This window comes from Loxodonta africana, chromosome 2, assembly GCF_030014295.1.
Source record: "Loxodonta africana isolate mLoxAfr1 chromosome 2, mLoxAfr1.hap2, whole genome shotgun sequence".
NCBI lineage: Eukaryota > Metazoa > Chordata > Mammalia > Proboscidea > Elephantidae > Loxodonta > Loxodonta africana.
The window spans coordinates 17569040-17590588 of record NC_087343.1 but is presented as its reverse complement, the minus strand read 5'-3'; the positions used below and the strand labels follow the sequence as shown (position 1 = coordinate 17590588).

Genomic DNA, 21549 nt, shown 5'->3' with positions numbered 1-21549 from the left:
GGTCTGGGACTAATGGCAGGGCCCTGGGTACAGAGCGCTCCAGAGGGACAACATCTTTATCTCTGATTCCGGGTGCAACTCCTCGTTCCTCAGCTTTTCTTCCCACAGGGATTTACATTAGCAGCTTTTGTAATGAAATAAGAGTTGTTTTTTTCCCAAGCTAATGAAAAAAAATGTATTCAGATCTTCCATTACACTTCCTTTAGGACCTTTAGGAGTATGTGGGCAGGTAAGAGGTTGTGTCCCTGGGTGCGATTACCGCTAACAGTGGCCACCTGGAGTTAGTAAATATCTCTACACATGGGAATCACAATCTGTTCCCGTAAAAATTTTAATGTCACTAAGCCTTTTTAATGTCTTACATGGTATGAAAACTTACCCGGTCATTTAAAAGTCGTACACAGCTTCAGTGTCGTAAGAGGAGGAAGGCTTAGATTCATCTTTGGGGCGGATGTTTCGTGGTTTGGGAAAGAGCACATTTGGGCTGAACAAATTTAAACTAAGTTTGTCCCCAGTATATCTGGGGAAGAGCAGGAGACCTCATACTGGGAAGCTCCATGTTTGGTCACACAGATTTCTCCAGAAGGTTGAAAAGCCCCTTGGTCTGTAAAACACTTGCTTTTCTGGGTGGTGGTAGGGGTCCTTTCCTCACTGCAGTGTGCTCATGTGCTGGTCACCACCTGTGTGTCCCGGGATAGGGAAACTGAGAGGGAAGGTCTGCAGCACGAACTCATCTCCCGCCAGAGCGGGTGCCACAAGCGGACGTGAGCCTGGCTTGCCCTGGCTCAGCCTGAAGTGAGCCCGAGTCATCTAAGACCAGACAGCCCAGACTCTGAGGATTCTGATGTGGGACACCCCTGTCCCACATGCCTACCCAATAAGGCTAAGGACCAGGCCACAGCTGGTGAGTAGAGGTGAGGCTTCTGCTCGATGGAGAGGACCTCCCTGTGTCCACGCTACTGGAGGATGCTGTCCTGGTAACTGGGAGAGGCTGGATAGGGGGAGGTAGCGTTTGGGGAGGTAGTCTTTGGGGGGCGGTAATTTTTGAGAGGAGGTAGCCTTTGGGGGGAGGTAGCCTTTGGAGGACGTACTCTTTGGGGGAGGTAGTGTTTACGGGATGCAGTCTTTGGGGAGAGGTAGTCTTTGGCAGCTGCTTACATTCTGAGGAGGGAGACAGGCGTGATGTACTCCCTATGGTGTGGGAGGGAGCTGACCTCTGACAGTGGCTGCAGGCTGCGGGTACAGGAGGTGAGGCCTGGGCCTTGGGTTTCTGATAGGGATACACTTGACCTCATCCGTCAGACATAGGGTCAAAGGGACATGGGGGCAGATGGGAGAGACCTGGCCTTCTCCCGAAGCCAGGGTGGCAGGGTAGCAGGGCCAGCCACCCACACACCAGCAGAGCCAGGACCTCACAGGGCATCCCGACAGGGAGGCTGAAGAGAGGGGCAGGTGAGCATAGAGCTTTGGAGGAAGGACAGCGTCTCAGGCATGAATGAGAACATGCTCTGATTTCACACTCACACAGGTTACCCGTGGCCACCAAGGAAAACCAGACACACAGCTCCTAACTCCAGTACAGAGTCTGGCACATTCATCCATTCCTTTACTTATTTTAAGAAATCACAAGTGATTTTGAAAAGAAACCCCTAGTACAAATAGTATGTCCATTTCTCTGAACTTTGAACAATGACCCCAGTGAATAAATCTGCATAAAGGGGTATCTTTAACATTAAAACGTAAGTTGACAAATAGGATTACAAATGAACAGACTCCATTTCCTGTTAAGATCCCAGCTGAGACGATGGAGCTCCAAGTTGCGGGATTCCCTGCCCCCATGGTTGGGGCACCCACACTCCCCTCTGTGACTCCATCCTCTAGGCTCCCCGCTGTCTCTTGATGCAGGCTGGATGAGGAGGCCCTCTGCTTCCCCTCCCATTCTTTCAACACCATGTTCTCTGTAGTTCCTCCAACACGTTGCTAAGTTAGCACTACACCTGCAACCATCTTTTCCTTAAAATCAGCCCCCTGAAGTACTTCCAGTGAGTTCCTACCTGGCTCTCTCCTGTCCCTGGAGTTCACCTAGCTGGCACATCTTTTTCAAGTTACCTGGCTGTGAGCCTTTGTGCAGAGTTACTTGTTAATGGACCTTCCCCCTCGATGTATTCCCTTCTCCCCTCACCTTCACCGACTCCCTGGATACATTCACTATTTTCCTCTGGTTACGATTTGTTGTTTTTGACTTAATTGGTGAGATGGGGGAGGGGGAGTCGGGGGCAGGGGGCAAGTGAGCAAGAAAAAGAATACTCCTGTCTGTCCACACTCCACAGGGCGTCCCGCACCCAGGAGACATGGGCTGAGTGCCCGTGAGTACGGGGCTTTGTGTTGTGCTGGGGACACACCAAGGAGGAAGGGGAACAGGTCCCTGTCCTCTTGGAGCTTTCTTGCTGGTGGGGGCAGCAGACAAGCACAGCGATAACTAAAGCTTTGTCAGTGCCGTGAAGTACACAACAGTGTGCTTCGATGGGGTGGACCTGGGACTAAGGGAGAATCTGATTCAGGTGGATGATCTGGGAAGCTGAGGGATGGAAAGCTCTGATGGGGAAAGGCCTTGGCTTCTCTGAGAACTGAAAAGAGGCCAGGGGGCTGAGACTTGGGGCGGGGGGGGGGGGGTTGGGGTGGGGGCAGGGGGACACGTGAGGAAATGAGGCTGCATGGTTGTGCATGTGAATGCATGTGTGTGCATGTATGTCACACAAGACCTCACGGGACATGTTAGGAAGGTTGGATTTTATTCTATGACCAACGGAAAGTTACTGAGGAAACTGAAGCCATGGAGTAGTAAGAAGGAGACTGAAGCCATGGAGCAGTATGATGGGATTTGTGTTTTAGCTGCAGTGACAGAGGGCAAGAAGCGAGGCTGGGAAATCGGGTAGGCAGGAGGTAATGATGGAGCTGGAGAAAATAGGACACACTCTGAATACAGCACTGAGATAGCGCAAACAGAACATGGGGACAGTGAAGGCGGCCTCAAAGGTTCTGACATGTTTCTGTGAGCAACTGGGGGTTACTTCTACTTCCAGGGAGAGAGTAGGTAGGAAATATGCATATTTTAGATTTGAAGGCACTGGTAAAATAGCTAAGTGGAGATGTCAAATATTCAAATCAATAGAGGAGGATGGACGAGAGTTTAGAGGGAGGCAAGGTGGCGGGCCAGGGTTGAGTCTGGGAAAAACCTACATTTCAGGTGGTTTCTAAAGAAAAACATCTCTCTCTTATCTAATTTTAGCTTGGATTACAGAAATGCTCCCTTTATTAATAACTGTCTTGGATCATTGCATTTACGAGTTTCTGGGTAAATCAAACAGTCAATGTTTGACTACTAACTGAAAGACTGGTGGTTTGAACCCCCTTAGGAGTATCTCAGAAGAAAGGCCTGGTGACCTGCTTTCAAACAGTCACAGCCTTGAAAACTCTATGGAGTGCAGTTCTACCTGACACACAGAGGGCTGCCACAGGTGGGAATGTTCTTGTTGACAATGGTTTGGTTTTTGGTTTTATCACCATATTTATGAAGAATGATTCCTGTATCTTCTCCAGTGACGGCAGCCGGCTTCGTCAACAGAGAGGTCTAAGTTTGCTGGTGCCCACCTCTCTGTGTGTGCTATGTTAAACTGAAAAGCACGCAGGGTTATTTCTGACACATTGTGTTCAGTAAGATGCAGTGTGCTGAGGTAAAGCCCTTGGGTGTAGAGGCTCAGGTCACCAGCAGGCAAGAGGCTTTATTTCTCATGAGGAATTCACTGCAAATCGATCATGCTCTCAACACCTTCAAAATAAACTGCAGGTACTGAGCTATATATTACCCAGAAAAGGAAAAAGAAAAAAAAGCTTTATAACCATAAGCGACATTTAGAGAGAGAGGTTAAGGCTAATTTTCGTAAGTGGGTGTTTTCTTTAAATATATCAAAACACTAGCAAAAAGGCCTCCTGCCATCTCATTTATGGGTTAGCACAGGAGAGGTGGGATGTTTTAAAGTGGCCTCTATTCAGAAAGACCTTATAAGAAACATAAGCCTAGAATGTCAGAGTTGGCAAGGATCTCAGCGGCCACCTGCCTCCACCCTGTCGCAGGCCCAGGGACTGCAAAATCACCGAAGACGGGAACGGAGTCATAGCTCAGGTCTCCCCGACACAAAGGCTAGATTGCGTCTAAAGGCTTCAGGCACAGATGTTGCTGACCAAATGTCTACTGGCCGGGTCTCAGTGGAGATTTCAGACTAAGAGGCACTAGGAAAAAGGGCCTAGCGATCTCTCTCTGAAAATAAGGCAATGCAACCTCTATGGATCACGACAGTCTACTCTGCAACCAATTATGGGGACGGTGCTGGACCAGGCCGTGTTTCGTACGTGGTGTCGCCATGAGCTGCTGACAACAAGAAGAGTGAAACAGACAGTCCTGTCATTTACTGACCTTCAACTCTGCATGCTGCTCATTAAATGCCCCTGGTCCTGCTCTCTGCACATTTGCTGGGTTATCATCTCAACGCTGAGCTAAGTTCTCAAATACCATCACCTCTGGAAGCTCTTGGTTATGGAGAAAAGGCAAAGCTCAACAATTTGGACTCAGGGAGCATAAGGAAAAAGGAAGGCTTTGAATTGGCCTTGTTGGAAATACAAGCATATCTGATATTTCTGTTTACTTTCTGTGACCAAAATTAAGTAAGTAAATAGATAAAAGTGACGAGGTTTACCAGGTGAGACAGTGGGAAGGAAAAATACCTGGGATTTACTGAGAAATTAAAGATGATCACAGGATCCCTAGTCTAACAGTAAGTCAAGCATTCTACGCCAGGGAGCATTCCAGAGCAGGGTGGCTCTCAACCCTGATGGCACGGTGGACTCAGCCAAGCACAGACACAACACCTTGAGGCCTAGGCCCTGACCCCAGAGATTTTGATGCGATGACAGACGGTGTAAGCCACAAACAAGACAGAGAGCACAGGGGTCTGATGAATCCTTATTCTACTGTAATGTGCTCGGTGTCTGTTTAATTTGCAACTAAGATGCTGTGAGAAAGCAATGGTTGCTAGACTAGGGCTATAATGAAATGCCAAACACCAAGCTGCCTGTCCACAGAGTCTGCCTGACAAGCATCCTCTACAAGCTTTCCCACAAAACAAGGCATGTTCCAACGGAATAATCCTCACGCTGTGTCTAGTTTCAGATGCAAAACAAACACAACTCCTCGGAAAATAAACGGTGTAATCAAATTTCTTGCTTGGTTTCATCAAGTTGAATCTCTGTCCCTTCCCCAAGCCATCTGAGGGGTATAAAGCACAACACCTAGTCCTCATGCATTCCAAGTGTTCTCATTGTTCAACAGACTCTTCTTCAATTCTAACTGTCCTTCAAAACCACCAAGTGAATGTGGCACCACTCATAATGAGTACTGGGCTCTTCTTGGCTGATCTGAGTTATTTATACTCATGGTCACAACCAAATAACTAGATCCTTGACTTCAATAAACATGTTTTTCACATTTGAAATCTATGGAGACTCTCAAGACATGTTTTCTGTCAACGCTTTTTGAGAATTTCCTAATTCTCATTTGACTAGTTGTGTGGTTCCCTAATTGTGTGCTAAGGTGTCCCGGCAAACTCAGAGAGGCATCAAGGAACTCACAGGGCATCAATCCATATCTTATAATTTCAAGGACGACATCGGTTTGGACCAGGGGCATTGTGAAAAAATTACTGAAGCATCAAGCCACTATGGGGATACTGAGAGGTGTAAATGAAAGGCTGGAAGTTCTAGCCCACCCAGAGGCACCTTGGAAGGAAGGTCTAGCGATCTACTTCTGAAAAATCCGTCACTGAAAATGCTACGGAGCCCAGTTCTACTCTGACACACATGGAGTCGCCATGAGTCAGAGTCAACTTGACGGCAACCATCAAGGGAGAAAGCCTTGGAAACGCTGGTCTAGAGATCAGTGAATGTGCGTCTTCCTCCATCTGGAAGGTACAGCAGTAAGAATCAAAGATAGTCATGACGTCTCTTTAGAGAACGACTGGAGATAAATATGTAATGCCAGTTCCTTGATGTTCATGAGTTTTCAAGGGTGTGAAAGACAACTTCGCTTTTCTGAAACCGTCAACGAGATCTAACAGAACTGTAAAACTGACAGATACCAGGTTTCGGGGGAAGAGGAGCTGTACTGATCTTGCTCACTATTGTATCCTTCAAGCCTAGCAGGGTTCTCAAAATGAAAAGGCACGCAGAACGAGATGTTGTTGGATGAGCGAATGGGTGTGAATAACTGGCGCTGGCTCTCCAGCACACACAGTATACTGACATTCCTAACGGCATATACTCCTTTTTATACAAAGGGCATAAGCAGAGGCTCCAGAAGGGGGTGGGTGACAGGGCTGAGCAGAAGCAAATCAAGATCTCCTGCTTCCCAACGTGGCCCATGGCCTTTTGCTGTGGGAGTCCCTGCGTCTGTTTCAGACTTCATTCCTAGGCTTTCATTCCTTGCTGTCCAGATGAACTGATGTCAGCCTCTGGTCTCCCAGACAGGGACCCTGGTCGATGGCACCTGACCTCCTGGACTTGCACACAGTTGTGGCTTTTAGTCAGAGACTCATCAAAGGGAAACATGTGGATTTTCTCTCCTGCCAGTCTACTGTCCTGCCGCTGTCCATGTCCTAACATGGCAAGGGGACAGATACTCTTACGAGTTTCCTTGTATTACAGAGGGGAAAAAAAAAAAAATGAGGGAAAGAAGGGAAAAATGGGTAAGGTTCTAAACTCTTAACCACTAATTTTGGTTATTAGTCCCCAAAAGGTCTCACTCATTGAAGACACACCTTCTTGGTAAAGGTAAAGAGTGTTGGAGGGTTCGTGAGGGGCAGGGTATGACTTTTCAACTGCTAGAATGTCACAGAACATCAGAGAAAAAACACTCGGGAACAAAATGGGACTTAAAAACAAGCAAAAAACCCAACCTCCAGAAGAAGCTTCCAACAAAGTCAAGTGTGATCAATGCTGTACACAGATCTCTTCTCTCGGCTAGCCTGTAATTGTGAACGCCAGGAAGGAAGGAGCACGCCACGGGAAAGGCGTATATAAACACAAATCTTCTAGAACAAGTGTTATTTGAGGCGTAATTTAAGCTCACCAGGGCTCCTCTGAATAACTGCTCGTCTTGAAAAAAAAGTTGTACTTGATTTTCATCTCAAATGCAAGGACTTGAACATATTATGCAACCTCAAAAATACCCTGACAACGTGCTATTTTGAACTCGAGTGCCACATTACGGGGACGTCCAATACTGCTCTAAATATATGGACAGCTTTGCCAGAGATGAAAGCGGATACCTCGGCTTGTGGCCCAAATCTGAAAGTTCTCTGCCTTTCTTTTTGTATTCCTGCAGAAATAATAACCTAATTCTTCCTGTTCCTTGCTGAGGTGATAATAGGTTCATATTTAGGACTATGGGATCCGGAACACGGTTGGGTCTATAATTAATGACGTGAGCTCATCCCTGGCTGCATCCTGTGCGGCTTCATTTAGCTCCGTGGAATGACTAACCCTCAGCAGCCAGGGACTGGTCTCCAGCACAACATGACGAACGTAAGAGGGCACAGACGATAAACCGAGGACGCAGTGGAACGGCCCACAACTAGTAGAAGGAAAATCGAATAATGTTCTCTCAGGAACTGAAAAGAGACTGCTGTTACCCCGAACTCCAGAAGAAACTGGCCATATGCCAGTACCGCAGAAAAATGAGGACTGCGACATTGTATAATTAAAAGGATATAAACTATCCATTCAGCACTTTTCTAGAAAATACAGACCACTGTTTCTTCAAATGCCTCAGCGTCTCAAATTAGATTTTCGCCAAGATAAAAGACTGCACCAGCACTGTGTGACAGAAATATAACGCAAGCTGCATACATAATTTAAAATTTTCTAGTAGCCACATTTTAAAAACTGGAAAAACAGACGAAATTAATTTATTTCATATATTAATATGAAATATATTAACACCTATAGAAGAGATGAAATTGTTTATTAGTGTATTTCATATTAATAAAATCTATTAATATTAAATATATTAACACAGAGTAGATGAAATTAATTTATTAATATAATTCATACATTATTTCATTTATTAATATGAAATGTATTAAATGTCATCTATTCTATAGCTACTAATGGAGCCCTGGAGGTGCAGTGGTCAAGATGTTGGCTGCTAATCAAGAGGCCAGCAGTTTGAATCTACCAGCCGCTCCTTGGAAACCCTATGAGGCAGATTTACTCTGTCCTATAGGGTTGCTATGAGTTGGAATCGACTCGACGGAATTGGGTTTGGTTTTGGTTTACAGCTACAGAATAGCTATTTAAACGTGGCTACTAGAAAACTTTAAATTACTTACGCAACTTGTGTTACATTTCTGCTGAGCAGTGCTGGTGTGATCTTTCATCTTAGTGAAAATGAGACTCTGAGGCATTGCAAGAAACACTGGTCTACATTATCTGGAAAAGTATGGAATAGGAGTCGGGATCAACTTGATGGCAACTGGTTTTTTAGTTTCAGTATCAAAAATAACATCACTTCAAAATGTAATGTGTGTGACATAATTCTCTTTTCTTGCTAATTCCTGAAACCCAGTATGCATTACGCCTACAGGCGCCTCAGCTCAGGCCAGCCCCATCCCAAGGGCGCAGTGGACACATCTGTCTGGTGGCTGCTGTGCTGGACACGCAGGACACACGCACTCTCGTACCACCTGCAAGCCGTTGTTACTGATCCATCCAGACACACAAGTAAACGCCATCCCGCTACAGCGACCTCTATCCCGAGTCACCTAGGAATGCCAAACGCTGCTCTGCTCAGAGGTCCTGTCACTTCAGCTTACAAGCCCTTCTTTCAAAAGCCACTTGTCTGGTCACAGTTGCAGAGCCCCCACGGTAAGCCTGCCTGTCTCCACCCCAAGACCCCCTCCATGCAGGGAGCTTGTGGTGTTCTGACACTTTAGTTTCCACAGCTACAAAAAAAGGCAGTAAACTCCCAGGGCCTGCTGGTGGATCTTTCAGGGCTTAACACTAGACAGAATAAAGAATCACAATGTGGAAATCTGATTAGGAAATGCTGGATATGGCTCCACCTCCCGCAACATCACCCCAAGAAACGGTAGCATCTTTCCCTATGAATGACATCGGCCCCTTTCCTTCTCTAAACTCATGCCATCGATATCTTATCATATCATCCTGGAAAATGGGTGAGTGTCTATCAATAGTGAGTCACCAGTGAAATCCTTCTTTCCACTTCAGCTCCCCGCAGACTGAAAACAGAGACACTGTGATAACGCACTGAAGGCACGGCTGGCGAGGAAAGCCCATCACATAGGATACTAGGGCACAAAGTGCAGATGTGGAAGGTGCCCGCCCTGGTGATGCCCGGCAGGCCCTGCCTCCCTTGCCCACTGTCTCCTACCTTTGTGGTTGAAGATGCCCTCCATCTCCATACTGCTCCGCGAGTGGGCGATGCACAGGGAGCCGCAGGGAACCAGGCCTTCGGCCGCCGGGGACCGGTCTGTGGTCCGCACCAGGCACCAGTCAGGCTTGTCGTGGGGCCGCTCTAGAACCTCCACCGTCTGGCCACGGCGGATGGTCAGCTCGTTGCTGTTGCAAGCCGTGAAGTCGTGGATGACCACCGTCAGCTCGCAGCCGCCAGAGAGCTGGAGAGGGAGAGCACAGGTCAGCAGGTGCATCGCCGAGCCTGGGGCGGGCAAGCTTTCCACCGGCAGGTGGGTCAGAAGCGTGGCTTACCACCTGAGGCAGGGTGCGGAGATGCTGCTATTCCTTAACTCCCCAACGGCATCATCTGGACAGCTATTTACTGTTTCACATTTTAAAGGGTGACGATCATGTCAAAGTGTTTCATAAGCTATTTTTCATATGAACTTCCAGGTCTTTTTGTACCCAAGATTATATCCCCCCTCCTCAAAAATGCCATCTGCTTTACCTTATGGAAAATTAGTAAGGACTTGGCTTGAAGAATATTCTGGGGATTATTGTTTAATGTGGTGATAAAATGCAATACCTCCCCCCCGCCCCAAAAATTTCAGTTGTGATTTGGTTTCTGAGACTTCAGGACTATTACATAGTGAAACCTGTGAGAGCTGGAACTCAACAGGACTGCTTTGTGGGTCTCGAAAGCTTTCCACCTTTGACAGGGTACAGTCATCACTTTTCTATTGCTGTTAGCAGAAAATATTTGAGTTTTTCTTCTCTAAAAGGTTTCCTCCTTACACAGGCTCCAGCTTTCGCAGCCACATGAGTAGGGAGACTGGAGAGGCCAGGAGGCTCCTGATCCCGAAACTCGGGTCTCAGCACACCTTTTCTCTCTTCAAAACTCTTCACGAGCCCCCTGTTCCTCCAGGACGCTCCTTGTGTGACACTCATGACTGTCTACCATCTGACCTTAGAACCTCTCTCTGGGCTCTCCTCCCGCTTCATGCATCCACACGCCACACACACACGCCACACACACACACACACACACACACACACACACAGTCGACAGTGGGTCACCTCCCGTGGGCTGCATCCTCCTGGCCTCCTCTAATCAGCTTGCTGTTCCTTTAGCCCGAAACTCCTTTCCATCTCCTCTCCCTCTGAGCTCACCCCCATTTTCTGTCTGCCTTTGAAGGGCACCCACGAGCCCCAGAAAGATGCACTAGTCCTGTGACCTCTGCCAGTCACACAAGTGCATGGCCTCCTAGTTCCTATTCATTTTATATTGCACGTTCCCCATATGGCTTCCTGTTAGACTGTAGGCTCCTTGGGGACAGGGGTCTTATTCTCATTACCTCTCTCCTGCATAAAAACTTTTGGCCAGCTCTCCTCTCTGGCCATTCTATCTCCCACTCTTCCCCTTCAACCATCCCCCCATGCAGATTACCCCAAATGTGCACCCCAGCCTCTAGACTGACGGTCCCCATCGCCTGCTAGGCCACTCAGCAGGTCTTCCCATCCCTCCACTGCAGTGAGTCTTGAACATTCTAGGGCATGACTCATTGTTAACCCCTCCCTGCCTGTTTTTTCTCTTCTGGAGTTGCCTATTTTGTCATCCAAGCTAACAAAAAAAAAATCTCACTCTTCCTCACCCTCCAAATTCTGTCAGATAGATCTGAGGATGTCTTCCACATTGCTTTCTGCCCTTGCATTCCCACACCAACTGGATTTGGCAGTGACCTCCAGAGTGGCACCTCCCTGATCCACACGAGGCTCCCCTTCCCAGCCATCCCGTACTGCTGTCAGAGTGACTACTCTAAACATGGACTCAGTCATGCCATTCTCCTGGTTAGAAGCCCTTGACACAATTCCTCAGCATAGGAGGCCGAGTTACAACTGGGTCCCAGTCAACCTTCCCACCAAAAGTGACATCCCCCATGCCTGAGAGGGGTCCTGCACACATGGTCATGCTTGTTAGCCTCTGTTCGTACCCCTCTTCTGCTCAGACCCCCATTTGTCCATGCTAAGCCCCCATCATACCCCTCTGAGAAGTCTCTCTTGTACCACCCTCAGAAATAATTTCATCTTCCTGGACCTACAATCAAAGCCCATGGAAGAGGCAGCAGTCAAGAAATCAAACAACACATTGCACTGAGCAAATCTGCTGCAAAAGACCTCTTTAAAGTGCTGAAAAGCAAAGATGCACTTTGAGGACTAAGGTGCCTCTGACCCAAGCCATGATATTTTTAATTGCCTCATATGCATGCAAAAGCTGGACAATGAATAAGCAAGACCAAGGAAGAATTGATGCCTTTGAATAGTAGTGTTGGCAAAGAATATTGAATATACCATGGACTGCCAGAAGAATGAATAGACAGATCTGTTTTGGAAGAAATACAGCCAGAATGCTCCTTGGAAACAAGGATGGGGGGACTTCATCTCACATACTTTGGACATGTTGTCAGGGGGGACCAGTCCCTGGAGAAGGACATCATGCTTGGAAAAGCAGAAGGTCAGCGAAAAAGAGGACAACCCTCAACAACATGGACTGACACAGTGGCTGCAACAATGGACTCAGGCATTGTGAGGATGGCACAGGATTGGGCAGTGTTTCATTCTGTTGTACATCGGGTCGCTATGAGTCAGACTGACTTGATGGCACCTAACAACAATATTCCAGTTCTGAAATAAGCCGTGTCTAGAGCTGCACATGCATGTGTGCCTGTCTCTGTCACCAGAAGCAGGTTTGTGTCATTCATCTGTAGACTGCACACTTGGTCTGGAAGGGCAGGGGGCGGGCCTGCCTGGGTCACTGCAGACTACCCCAGTGCAACAACGGGCACACGGTTTGTGCAAAAAAGTCCACCCAGAATTTCTTCTACAGCCTATCTTGCACAGTGCCTCCTATCTAGCAAGTATTCGAACATGAGCTCAAACGAAAAAACTAAAACATGCTTGTTCTAGAAAATGAAAGCAGTGCACTTCAAAAAATGACATGAACTGTGGTTTGTCTTGTGTGACTTCAGGCGCCAACTCTGTCTTGTGCTCAATCTGCAGTATGCTCAGTCTTTTCTGTCCACCCTAACGGGTCTCAGCACAGATCAATCACAGGACGGGGGTGCACTGCTGGGCTCCCGGCACTGGGGACAAAGTCAGTGTGGCAACTGGGGAGAAGCCATGTCTGAGGAGGCAAGAGGGGAAGGGCCAAGCCTCATACTGGGAACCACCCTAGTGACCGAGTCCACCCTGCACAACGTCCTCTAGAGAACTGAGGCTCGCACCTCCTCCCACAGCTCATTCTGGGAACCACCCTAGTGACAGAGTCTACCCTGCACAACGTCCTCCCAGGGCTCAGGCTCCCGCGTGGTTTCTCGGGCAGCCTGCCTATGCGCTGGCTCTCTGCCAGCCCTGTGAATGCTCTGTGCTGCTCATTTCCCTCCTAATGGCCTGCCTCTCAAGGAAAAGTCCAGATATTTAGAATAAGAAACACATGTCCCTTAGACAAGCAGGAAAAAAACAAACACGAGAAAACTCTTCCACAATGAAACACAACCAGGGGCAGAACTATTCATCTTTTCTAGGCCACAAAGGAAGCTTTTCACTGTGGAAAAACCATGCTAAATTTTTTACCCATTTCTGCGTGAACAATCAAGATGCTAATGTTATGAGGTTAAAGGTGGAGGCTCAGCCTAGAAAGGAATTTTCCTCGTAAAACCACATGTTATTGAAACGATTAATCCCTGTGACAAAAAGGAGGAATGGTCCCTGTTCCAGGGAAAACATGGCCTGTCAACGAGCCCCTAGTTTGCACAGCCCCTCAGGACCTGTGTTTCCTGTGGGCTCTCTCCCGTCCTCACAAACCGCAGGGGAGGTCCCGGCGGGCTTTCTCATGACCGCCAGCTGCCAGCCCTGTCACCGCCTGCCTGCGCTGCGTGGGCACAGCGTGTCGTCACTAGCAGAGCCCTCCACAGACACTGGTCACACATTCTTGTCAGAGGCCCTGAGCTTCCCCAAGCAGCCCCGTTCCTGATCCTGGGAAGGAGGGCTTCACCACACATTGCTGCATGCCAGCCCTTTGCCTGCTTTATTCTTGAGAGTTTTATTCATTTTTCCAGAAGGTTCAAAGCCATGTGGTGCATTCTGTGCATGGGGGAAGGGTGGGAAGGGCTGAAAGGGGCTGCTCAAGATGGGAATTAAGCTAGACTTTGTTTCTGGCATGGATTATTTTAGCCCTTTACAGAGTAATCAAAAACTATTGGAAACATCTGTGTACTTGACAGAGCATAAAAAAATAAAAACCAAACCTGTTCTTACAAAGAATCGTATATAATTTTTTCAAAGACTTTAGAGAACTTGCTTACGAAATCTAGTGCCAGAATAATCTATTTTCAAACAGAACTATGATGCTCATGTAAGAAACAAAAACAAACAAAACATAATGTCCCCTAATCAACTGGCTTTACCTATAAAAAAATCTCTTGTACACATCTTCAACCAAACCTAAAGCCAAACCCACTGCTGTTGAGTTGATTCCGACTCACAGCGACCCTATGACACATCTTTAAAGGGATGATTAAATGGATGTTTTCTAGCCCAGAGAAGAGGCGCCCCATGGATTTCTGTCTCCATGCAAACACTTAAATATTATAAATTTCTTCTTACCAAATGTCTCTTTAAAATTGGGTTTGCTAATTGTGTGGTATGGGTCAGCATGAACCCAATGCCTAAGATACAGAGACTGATCCAGTCCCAACCTTCCAACTTCTCCATTCTCATCACCAGTCACCCCAGTGGTACTCTCTCCCTCTGACCCTGGCCACCCAGAGCTAGGTCAAAGCCCACAAGTTAAAAGAACACCATCCTTACACCAACTCAGCAGCTGCCAGCTGCAGATTTGGGGCTGGTTTCCCACTACCCCTTCACGATGTCAGCCGCAAGCTGGGGAGTCCACACAACACCCTTACTTTCTGACCTGCTGGCTCTGCTTGCCCCTATGGGTTCGATCATTTGCTAGAACGACTTACAGAACTTGTGGAGACTATACTTAAAACTACAGGCTTATTATAGCCGAAAAGGATATAAATGAAGAGGCACATAGGCCAAGGTCTGGGAGGTTTCCCAACATGGAGCTTCCATGTCCCAAGGGATGCACTACCTTTACGAGAACAAATATTCTCACCAAAACGGAAGCTCTCTGAGCCTTAACGTTCGGGGCTTTTATAGGCTAGTCCTGCATCATAGGTTAAATCGTGCCTCCTGAGGCTAGATGATATCAGCTTCCCAGGTGATCTGGTCAGCTCCAATTCACTAGCACAAATCTTTAGGTGTGGCCTGGAGGTCCCAGACCAAGGCACCTCAATCACTCCCAAGGCTACTTCTCCACAGCTAAGGACAAAGGCTACCTTACTTAGGATAAAACTAGGTCCTTTGCCCCAAACTAACTTAAAAACAATTTTAATAGTAAGGACGTATAACAACACTTGAAGGAAGCAGTGCGAAACACTACTGCCTTTTTGAAGAATTAAATTCAACCTAACTAGATAACGTTCAGGTTACATATCATCACGCATTATCTACATCATTAGAAACGGCTGAGGTTTTGTTTGCTTTCAATGACACTTCTACCCCTAGTGACCCAGTGTCATCACTACATCAAATGAATTTCCATTTGTTTTGTTTAAACACTAACTTTTCTGTTCCAACCATCTTTTATAAACGTTTTCACAGCATTTTTTTTCAAGTTTGCATGTTTTACGGACTTCTATTCTGGGCTCCCTACCGTGCGCACACAGTTTGGGTTATAATTTATGAAAATCTCAATTTCCATGACTCACATGAGAAGACAGATTTTCAGCTTTGCCAACTAATACACATGTCAGTAAAATGGCCTCACCTGGACCACAGACACCACAGGGATACACCTCAAGGACCATGCCGATCCATGTAACATGGCCACTGGAAATGCCAATAACCAAGACGCATGGCAACGTCAAAGTCAACCCAGGGCTCGTTTCCCTGAATTCTCTCCAGAACAATCGAAAACGAAAAACTTGCTGCATTTCATCCAAATGAACATAATACTAGTCTCTCCACACACTTGAGCCTTCTATGCTCGCCACACGGACAGGGATTTTAGTCTTTATGTTTTTATTTCTGCGGAAACCGTGTCACATCATTGCCATGCCTGAACCCAGTTAACAATGGCAGGAGCTAAGACATCTCCTTTGCTGGGACTTCCCACACTGGGGACTTGGGTACACTCTCGCTGGCTCCTCAGAGCCCCCTGACCTGGTGTGCTGTATCAAGGCAGTTTTAGGTTACAGGAACACAGGGCTCTTGATAGACAAGAGCCCACACCTGGTTTGAATTACTACGCTCTGGATGAATTCTGGCAAGTTCTATGGAGGCGGAGAGGGCTCTTTTCGACAGCATGGCACATGACGCAGGGTCCTTGCTGCAAATGACTCTCCTCTCAGTCCAAAGCCAAATGTGTTCAAGATCCACTGCAGGTGGGTGTCTGGCCCGCTTTCTGAGAGCGATTCAAAAGGAAATGGGGAATGTGGCCTAATAAGAGCCATTTTCCCCTAAAGAACAAAGCGTATCAACCGTTGTGAGCAGTCACATCCCGCAGCCTGCTTCAGTTTAGTCACTCAAAAACCTCACAAAAGGGCCTTGTGGTTTCGTGAAGGTTTCACAAGGAGTCGACCTAAAAATGACTACTTTGTTAAAAGGGATTAGGGAGTACAGATCCATGGCTGGCAATGGTTACAAAAGAAAGGCAACTATGGGCAGCCAGAGCCACTCCCCAAATAAATTCCGCTGCACCTCAGGTTTCTACCCTCTCCCACTTCTGTGCTGGGCAGCCTCCTGGAGACTGAAGCTTACTAGCAGCCCTCTTCACATGAAGAACAGGCTTCCTCTGCTTATGCCGACCAGACTGGGTTTATGTGCAGCCAAGTTGAAAGGGAAGGGCCTCCTGAAATCTGCTGCCGAGAGTTTGAAAGAGGACCACTGTGACAGGCAGGCTCTCACACTGGGGGTATGAAAAGAAATTTATGAGAAAAAAATGTTCAAAACCAGCACTTTACCATAACCTGTTGCTGTGGAGTCGATTCTAACTCACACTGACCCTAAAGGACAGAATAGAAATACCCCATAGGGATCCCCTGGTTGTAATCTTTACGGGAGCAGATTGCCAGGCCTTTTCTCCCTCAGAGTGGCTGGTGGGTTCAAATCACTGACCTTTTGGTTAGCACCTGAGCGCTTAACCACTGTGCCACCAGGGCTTCTCACTTTATCATACCTGGCATTTTATCCAGGAGGGAAGTGGTGAGGGTGGTATTTGGGGGGTGAGGTGTTAATTTCATCAGGAATAAAGAGGAGCTGCTGGAAGAATGATTTAAGCAAGAGATTTCCTCTTCTTTCATAACTGTATGCATTCAGTACACAGTATTTAGCTACTGAGCAGCCAAAATACGTTATGCCCAAGCACTTTACTAATGCGAAAATAATCCTTGGAGGGCTTCCTTGAATGTATCGTACACATGAATTATCATGGGAAATTATACGTAAAGAAGCCACATTTTAAAGATACAACTAAAACAGCAAACATTAAAAGTAAAAAACTAGGCAAGTCAGAGAGAATGGCTAATATCATCAGGTCTCCAGGATCCTGCAGGGATGATCTGGGCCAGCGTCGTGGTCCCTCACTTTACACACACCAGCATGGAGGATGTAGGTGGGTGCTGTGGCACTTGCTGACTGGGTGCTGCAGAGCAGGGAGTCGGCATGGTTTCTAACAGCCGAGTCGGTTGTAAAGGGAAAAAGAAAAGAGTGTTGTGAAGAAGTAGACAGCTGAAGACCACCTTCATCACAAGTGTCCTCACCAGGCCCTGGAAATGTCTCAGGACAATCTAACCTGAAGAAACCTGCTGGCTCCATTTCCTGAGCCACCAAGACAATCTTTTACTCAGGAAATACAATATGAAAATGTCTCTTCTTGTCTTTAACTGAGGGACAGTGATCTGAGGAACTCGCCAAATAGTCAGTTCTCCAGCTAGCTGGGCATCTCACCGCCAAGAAGAGTGACTAGACTAAACTGTCGAACTCATCTTCAGTAGCAGCTTTGGTCATCTAATGTAAAATTTATATTTAAAAGCATTTTTTGGTACTCTATTTTCATAAACACTTTTATTATGTTTCTAACAAAAAATATTTTTTTTTCTTAAATCTGCCTTTTCTTAGAACTGAGACTTTTTACTTTAGCTTGGAGGGGGTTGTTTTTTCTGATTGGGTGACTAAAGTTATCAAAAGCAAGATTCATTATGTGGTTTGATGAGAGTACTCAAAGGAAAAAGTGTTATTGAAAAAAAAAAAAAGGCAAGATTCACCTAGAGAAAGGGAAAATACAGATTAATAAAAAGAAGAAAAGGCCATTACCCAGAGCACACCCATGAGGCAGGGAGAGGGTTATTGTCTTCTTTGTTCCCCCTGTCCAAAGCACGGCGCACAGGGGACGACCAATACAAATCTGTGAAGGAAGACATGCATGATTGTCATGAAGCCATTTGAGAAGTGAGGCTATAATGCTGCTACTTCATCAGGAATAGAGATGAGCGGCTGGAAGAATGGTTTAACAAGAGTTTTCCTCTTCTTTTGTAACTGTATGCATTCAGTACGCAATCAGTACTGAGCTACTGAGCAGCCAAAATACATTAAGCGCAAGCACTAATGCTGAACAATTTATTCTTAGGAGGGCTTCCAGCTCCTAACAAACACAATTATTTACCTTGTAAGGTCGATGCAGACAGAGAGTTACAAACAGCTGGTCATGAGGGTCAAAGGCCCAAGAGTGAGAGAGGAAGAAGCGATTTTAAAGTGAAGGCACAAAAATAGCTAGTATTCACTCGGTGTTCAGCATCCACCAGGCCCGATTCTAAACCCATGACACATTTTGAATGCTCACAGTCCTGAGGTGAGCAGTACCATTATCCCTGTTGCCAGATGAGGAGACTGAGGCACAGGGTAGTTGAGTAACTTGCCCAAGGCCACCGGCTGCTGAGAAGCAGAGCCCAGAGGTCTGGCGCCTGACCCCTTCTTTCTGCTTGACCATCTGCTACTGCATGTGTTACACACTCTAGGTGACTACCAGGTCACACTCAGAGTAGAGAAAGGTAAATGGGTGTCTGGTATACTCTGGGTGAGGAGAAGAAAGCCATGTGCTATACACTCTAGGTAACTACCAGGTCACACTCAGAGTAGAGAAAGGTAACTGGGTAAACTCTGGGTGAGTAGAAGAAAGCCATGTTCTGTGTGTACGAAGACTTCCGAATTGAGGGCTCCATTTCATGTTACAAGGGGCAGGCCTACATAAAACCCTGGGAAACTCAGAGGGCTCTGGAAAAGTCAAGGCTTCAAGTGCCTCCTCTCTAAGCTCAGGGCAACCTCAGCCAGAGAGGAGAACACTCGCCATCTGAGTGCAGGGCCAGGGCACCCCCTGCTCCGGGAGAGCATACCCTGCAGCTGCCATGAGCACAGGGAAAGGGGGCCAGATCGGAGAATGCAGTGTTTCCTCAGGAGGGTTTTAATCTGTTTTCCAATCACGTCCCTAAAATTACAAATTCACGGTTGTTTTTAGTCGCCATTCTGTGCAGAGTAGAACTGCTTCACAGGGTTTTTGAGGTTGCGACCTTTCAAGAGCAGACCTCCAGGCCTGTCTTCCGAGGCACCCCTGGGTGGGGTCAAACCTCCAACCTTTTGGCTACCAGTCGAGTGCTTAACTGTTTGCTTCACCCAGGGATCTCAGTATGGCTTTAAAATAGATATTTCCATTCTCAAAAATGTGAATTAAGACGTATTTAAAGACGTTCTGGCATGAATTACTTTATAGTTTACCTCAACACTGTGTTTACGTAAGTTCAACTGAGCTCCTGTAGAACGACACTTGACAGAAAACACTGGTTGACTTTTTAATCTTTGTCTCATGTCCCCAACACTGTGCTAGGACCTCCCTAAGAGTAACTTAAACCATTTATTTTCTTAAATATGCGGATTCATATATTTGTATATAAACTTAGGGGCAGTTCAGGCCAAGTTTCTGAATTTTTCATGCATTAAAAATAAGACCAGTATTACCTTAGAGTCAAACGACAGCTCGGGACCTTGCCCCCTGCTGGCCAGGGCCGGCCTCTGTGCAGGACTCATCTCGCCTGGGTGATGTTCTCATCTTGGTTTCAAGATGCTTTGTTTTAATAGTAGTCTATGGTTTTATTCTATATTTTCTATCTTATTCATAATAAAAATCTTATAAACCACAGACTAAGAATGCAGATAGAGGGAAGGAAGTTTTAAAAATGCTTCTTTAGTATACTAAAAAATATCAGCTCCACTTTCAACTCTAGTGTGAAATAATAAGGTCTAGAATTAGGTAATGAAGTCCACATTCTGTTCTGGGTTTACCTTTCTAATGCTGGGTGGCCTGGCGATGGTCATCCTCCCTGCCTTGACTTCCTCAATGCCCAGGAGGCTGACTCAGTCCTCTCCTCCCTACCTCAGGGAGATATTCAGGACAGATGAGGTAAGAATCTGGCAATCGTTTGATTTCTCTGGAGCCCAAATGATATTTTCCTAAGATCATGTTATCAGTATAAGTATCATGAGTATCAGCAAGAACTGGTGCTAAACTCACTTTTGGAACAAAGAGATGACATATTTTAAAACTGATGTTTCCAAGAAGGCAATGTGCTCATGGGGGTGCATGGTTTGTATCTGTGACCCGCGAAAGCCAGCCCCGCTGACAGCCCTCCCTGGGAAGAGGATGTCTCCAGCAGCCCCTCCTCACAGACTCTTTTCCTGAGGAGTCTGTGCCTCATCTGAGAATTACTAACAGCCCTGGTCAGATAACTTCTTCCTTAAGAATTCTCCAACAGGCTGAGTCAAAACATCCCTCCACCCAGTTTCTGAAATGGAACCAAATTCCACGATAACAACTAACTCATAACAGACATCATAAATTAAGCCAAGCCGGCTGAGCATGGTTAAGTAATTTCCCTCCCGAGGTCCGTCTGCCCGAGTAATAAGAGGCCATTTAGATTTGAGACATGTACGGTGGGAAGAACCTTGAGACAGATGAAGAGTGACTGCCATCCAAGACCAGGCAGTTTTCCGGGAAGTCGAGTTTAGAGAGGCGAGGCATTTTACAGATGGATCCAGGAAGGCATGCAGTTTCCTACTCTTCAAAATGTACTCTCCTGAATCACTTACAGACCCTGAAACATTTCCCAGAGATGTAGAAAAACGGATCTGGCTGTAAAGAAAACCTTTCTAAAAGCAAAGAACACACAAGCACAGGCATGAGTGTGGTAGCAAGCATGGTCCTTCTTTTAAGGCCTAATGGTATTTCCTCTCTGAACTTCAAAATTTTGACTAGTCTTTATTAAATCTTACAGGGTTTATCCTCATCCCAAACGCAGATCACAAGAACTGAAGAAGATAACCCGTTGCAGTTACTGCAGGAAGGCATTTCATCCTTATTTTTTGTATTTTTGAGCCTACTGAGGACCAGTGGTCACAGTGAGAAGGATTAAAGGAAACGCATGCCACATTCATTTACAAACACGAGCCTTGGCATGTCACTACTCAGAGGTGGTTAAGAATTATGAGTGAGAGGCTGCTGTAGTAAGCTTCACCTCATTAGCATCAGTAAGACCCTCTCCAAAAGCCCAGGTTGGGGAGGCAGTGGATTAACTCACAGAAGTGACCCTGAGGGACTCCTGAGCCAGCGAATGAGGTTCAGGGACAGCACATTAGATGAGGTCAACAGAAACTGGTAAATTATCTCCCCAAATAAATCTCCCAGTAGACTTTCAGGGTAAAGGGATATGTTCCTGCAAACCTATACTCTGTTAGTGATTTATTCTCCCTTTCTCAATGGGAACAAGTAGAATTTGCTGTCTTCCTAGCAAGAGCCCCTAGCCTAATGCCTTATTTTTCCTATGGAAGTTATGCAGATTGAATTCCAACTTC

General features: G+C 46.5%; 1 protein-coding gene across 3 annotated transcripts in view; it reads right to left on the bottom strand.

Annotated features, from left to right (window-relative positions):
* The window catches only part of TRIO (trio Rho guanine nucleotide exchange factor), a 417508-nt gene that overhangs the window by 77897 nt on the left and 318062 nt on the right, over positions 1-21549 (bottom strand). For 2 of the 3 annotated variants that reach the window (XM_064270659.1, XM_064270669.1), the window contains exon 34: positions 9503-9746. In XM_064270659.1, the coding sequence (XP_064126729.1) occupies positions 9503-9746 (244 nt within the window). Of the gene's footprint in view, positions 1-9502; positions 18056-21549 lie in introns of those variants that run through there. The other variant, XM_064270677.1, reaches the window with a different exon arrangement.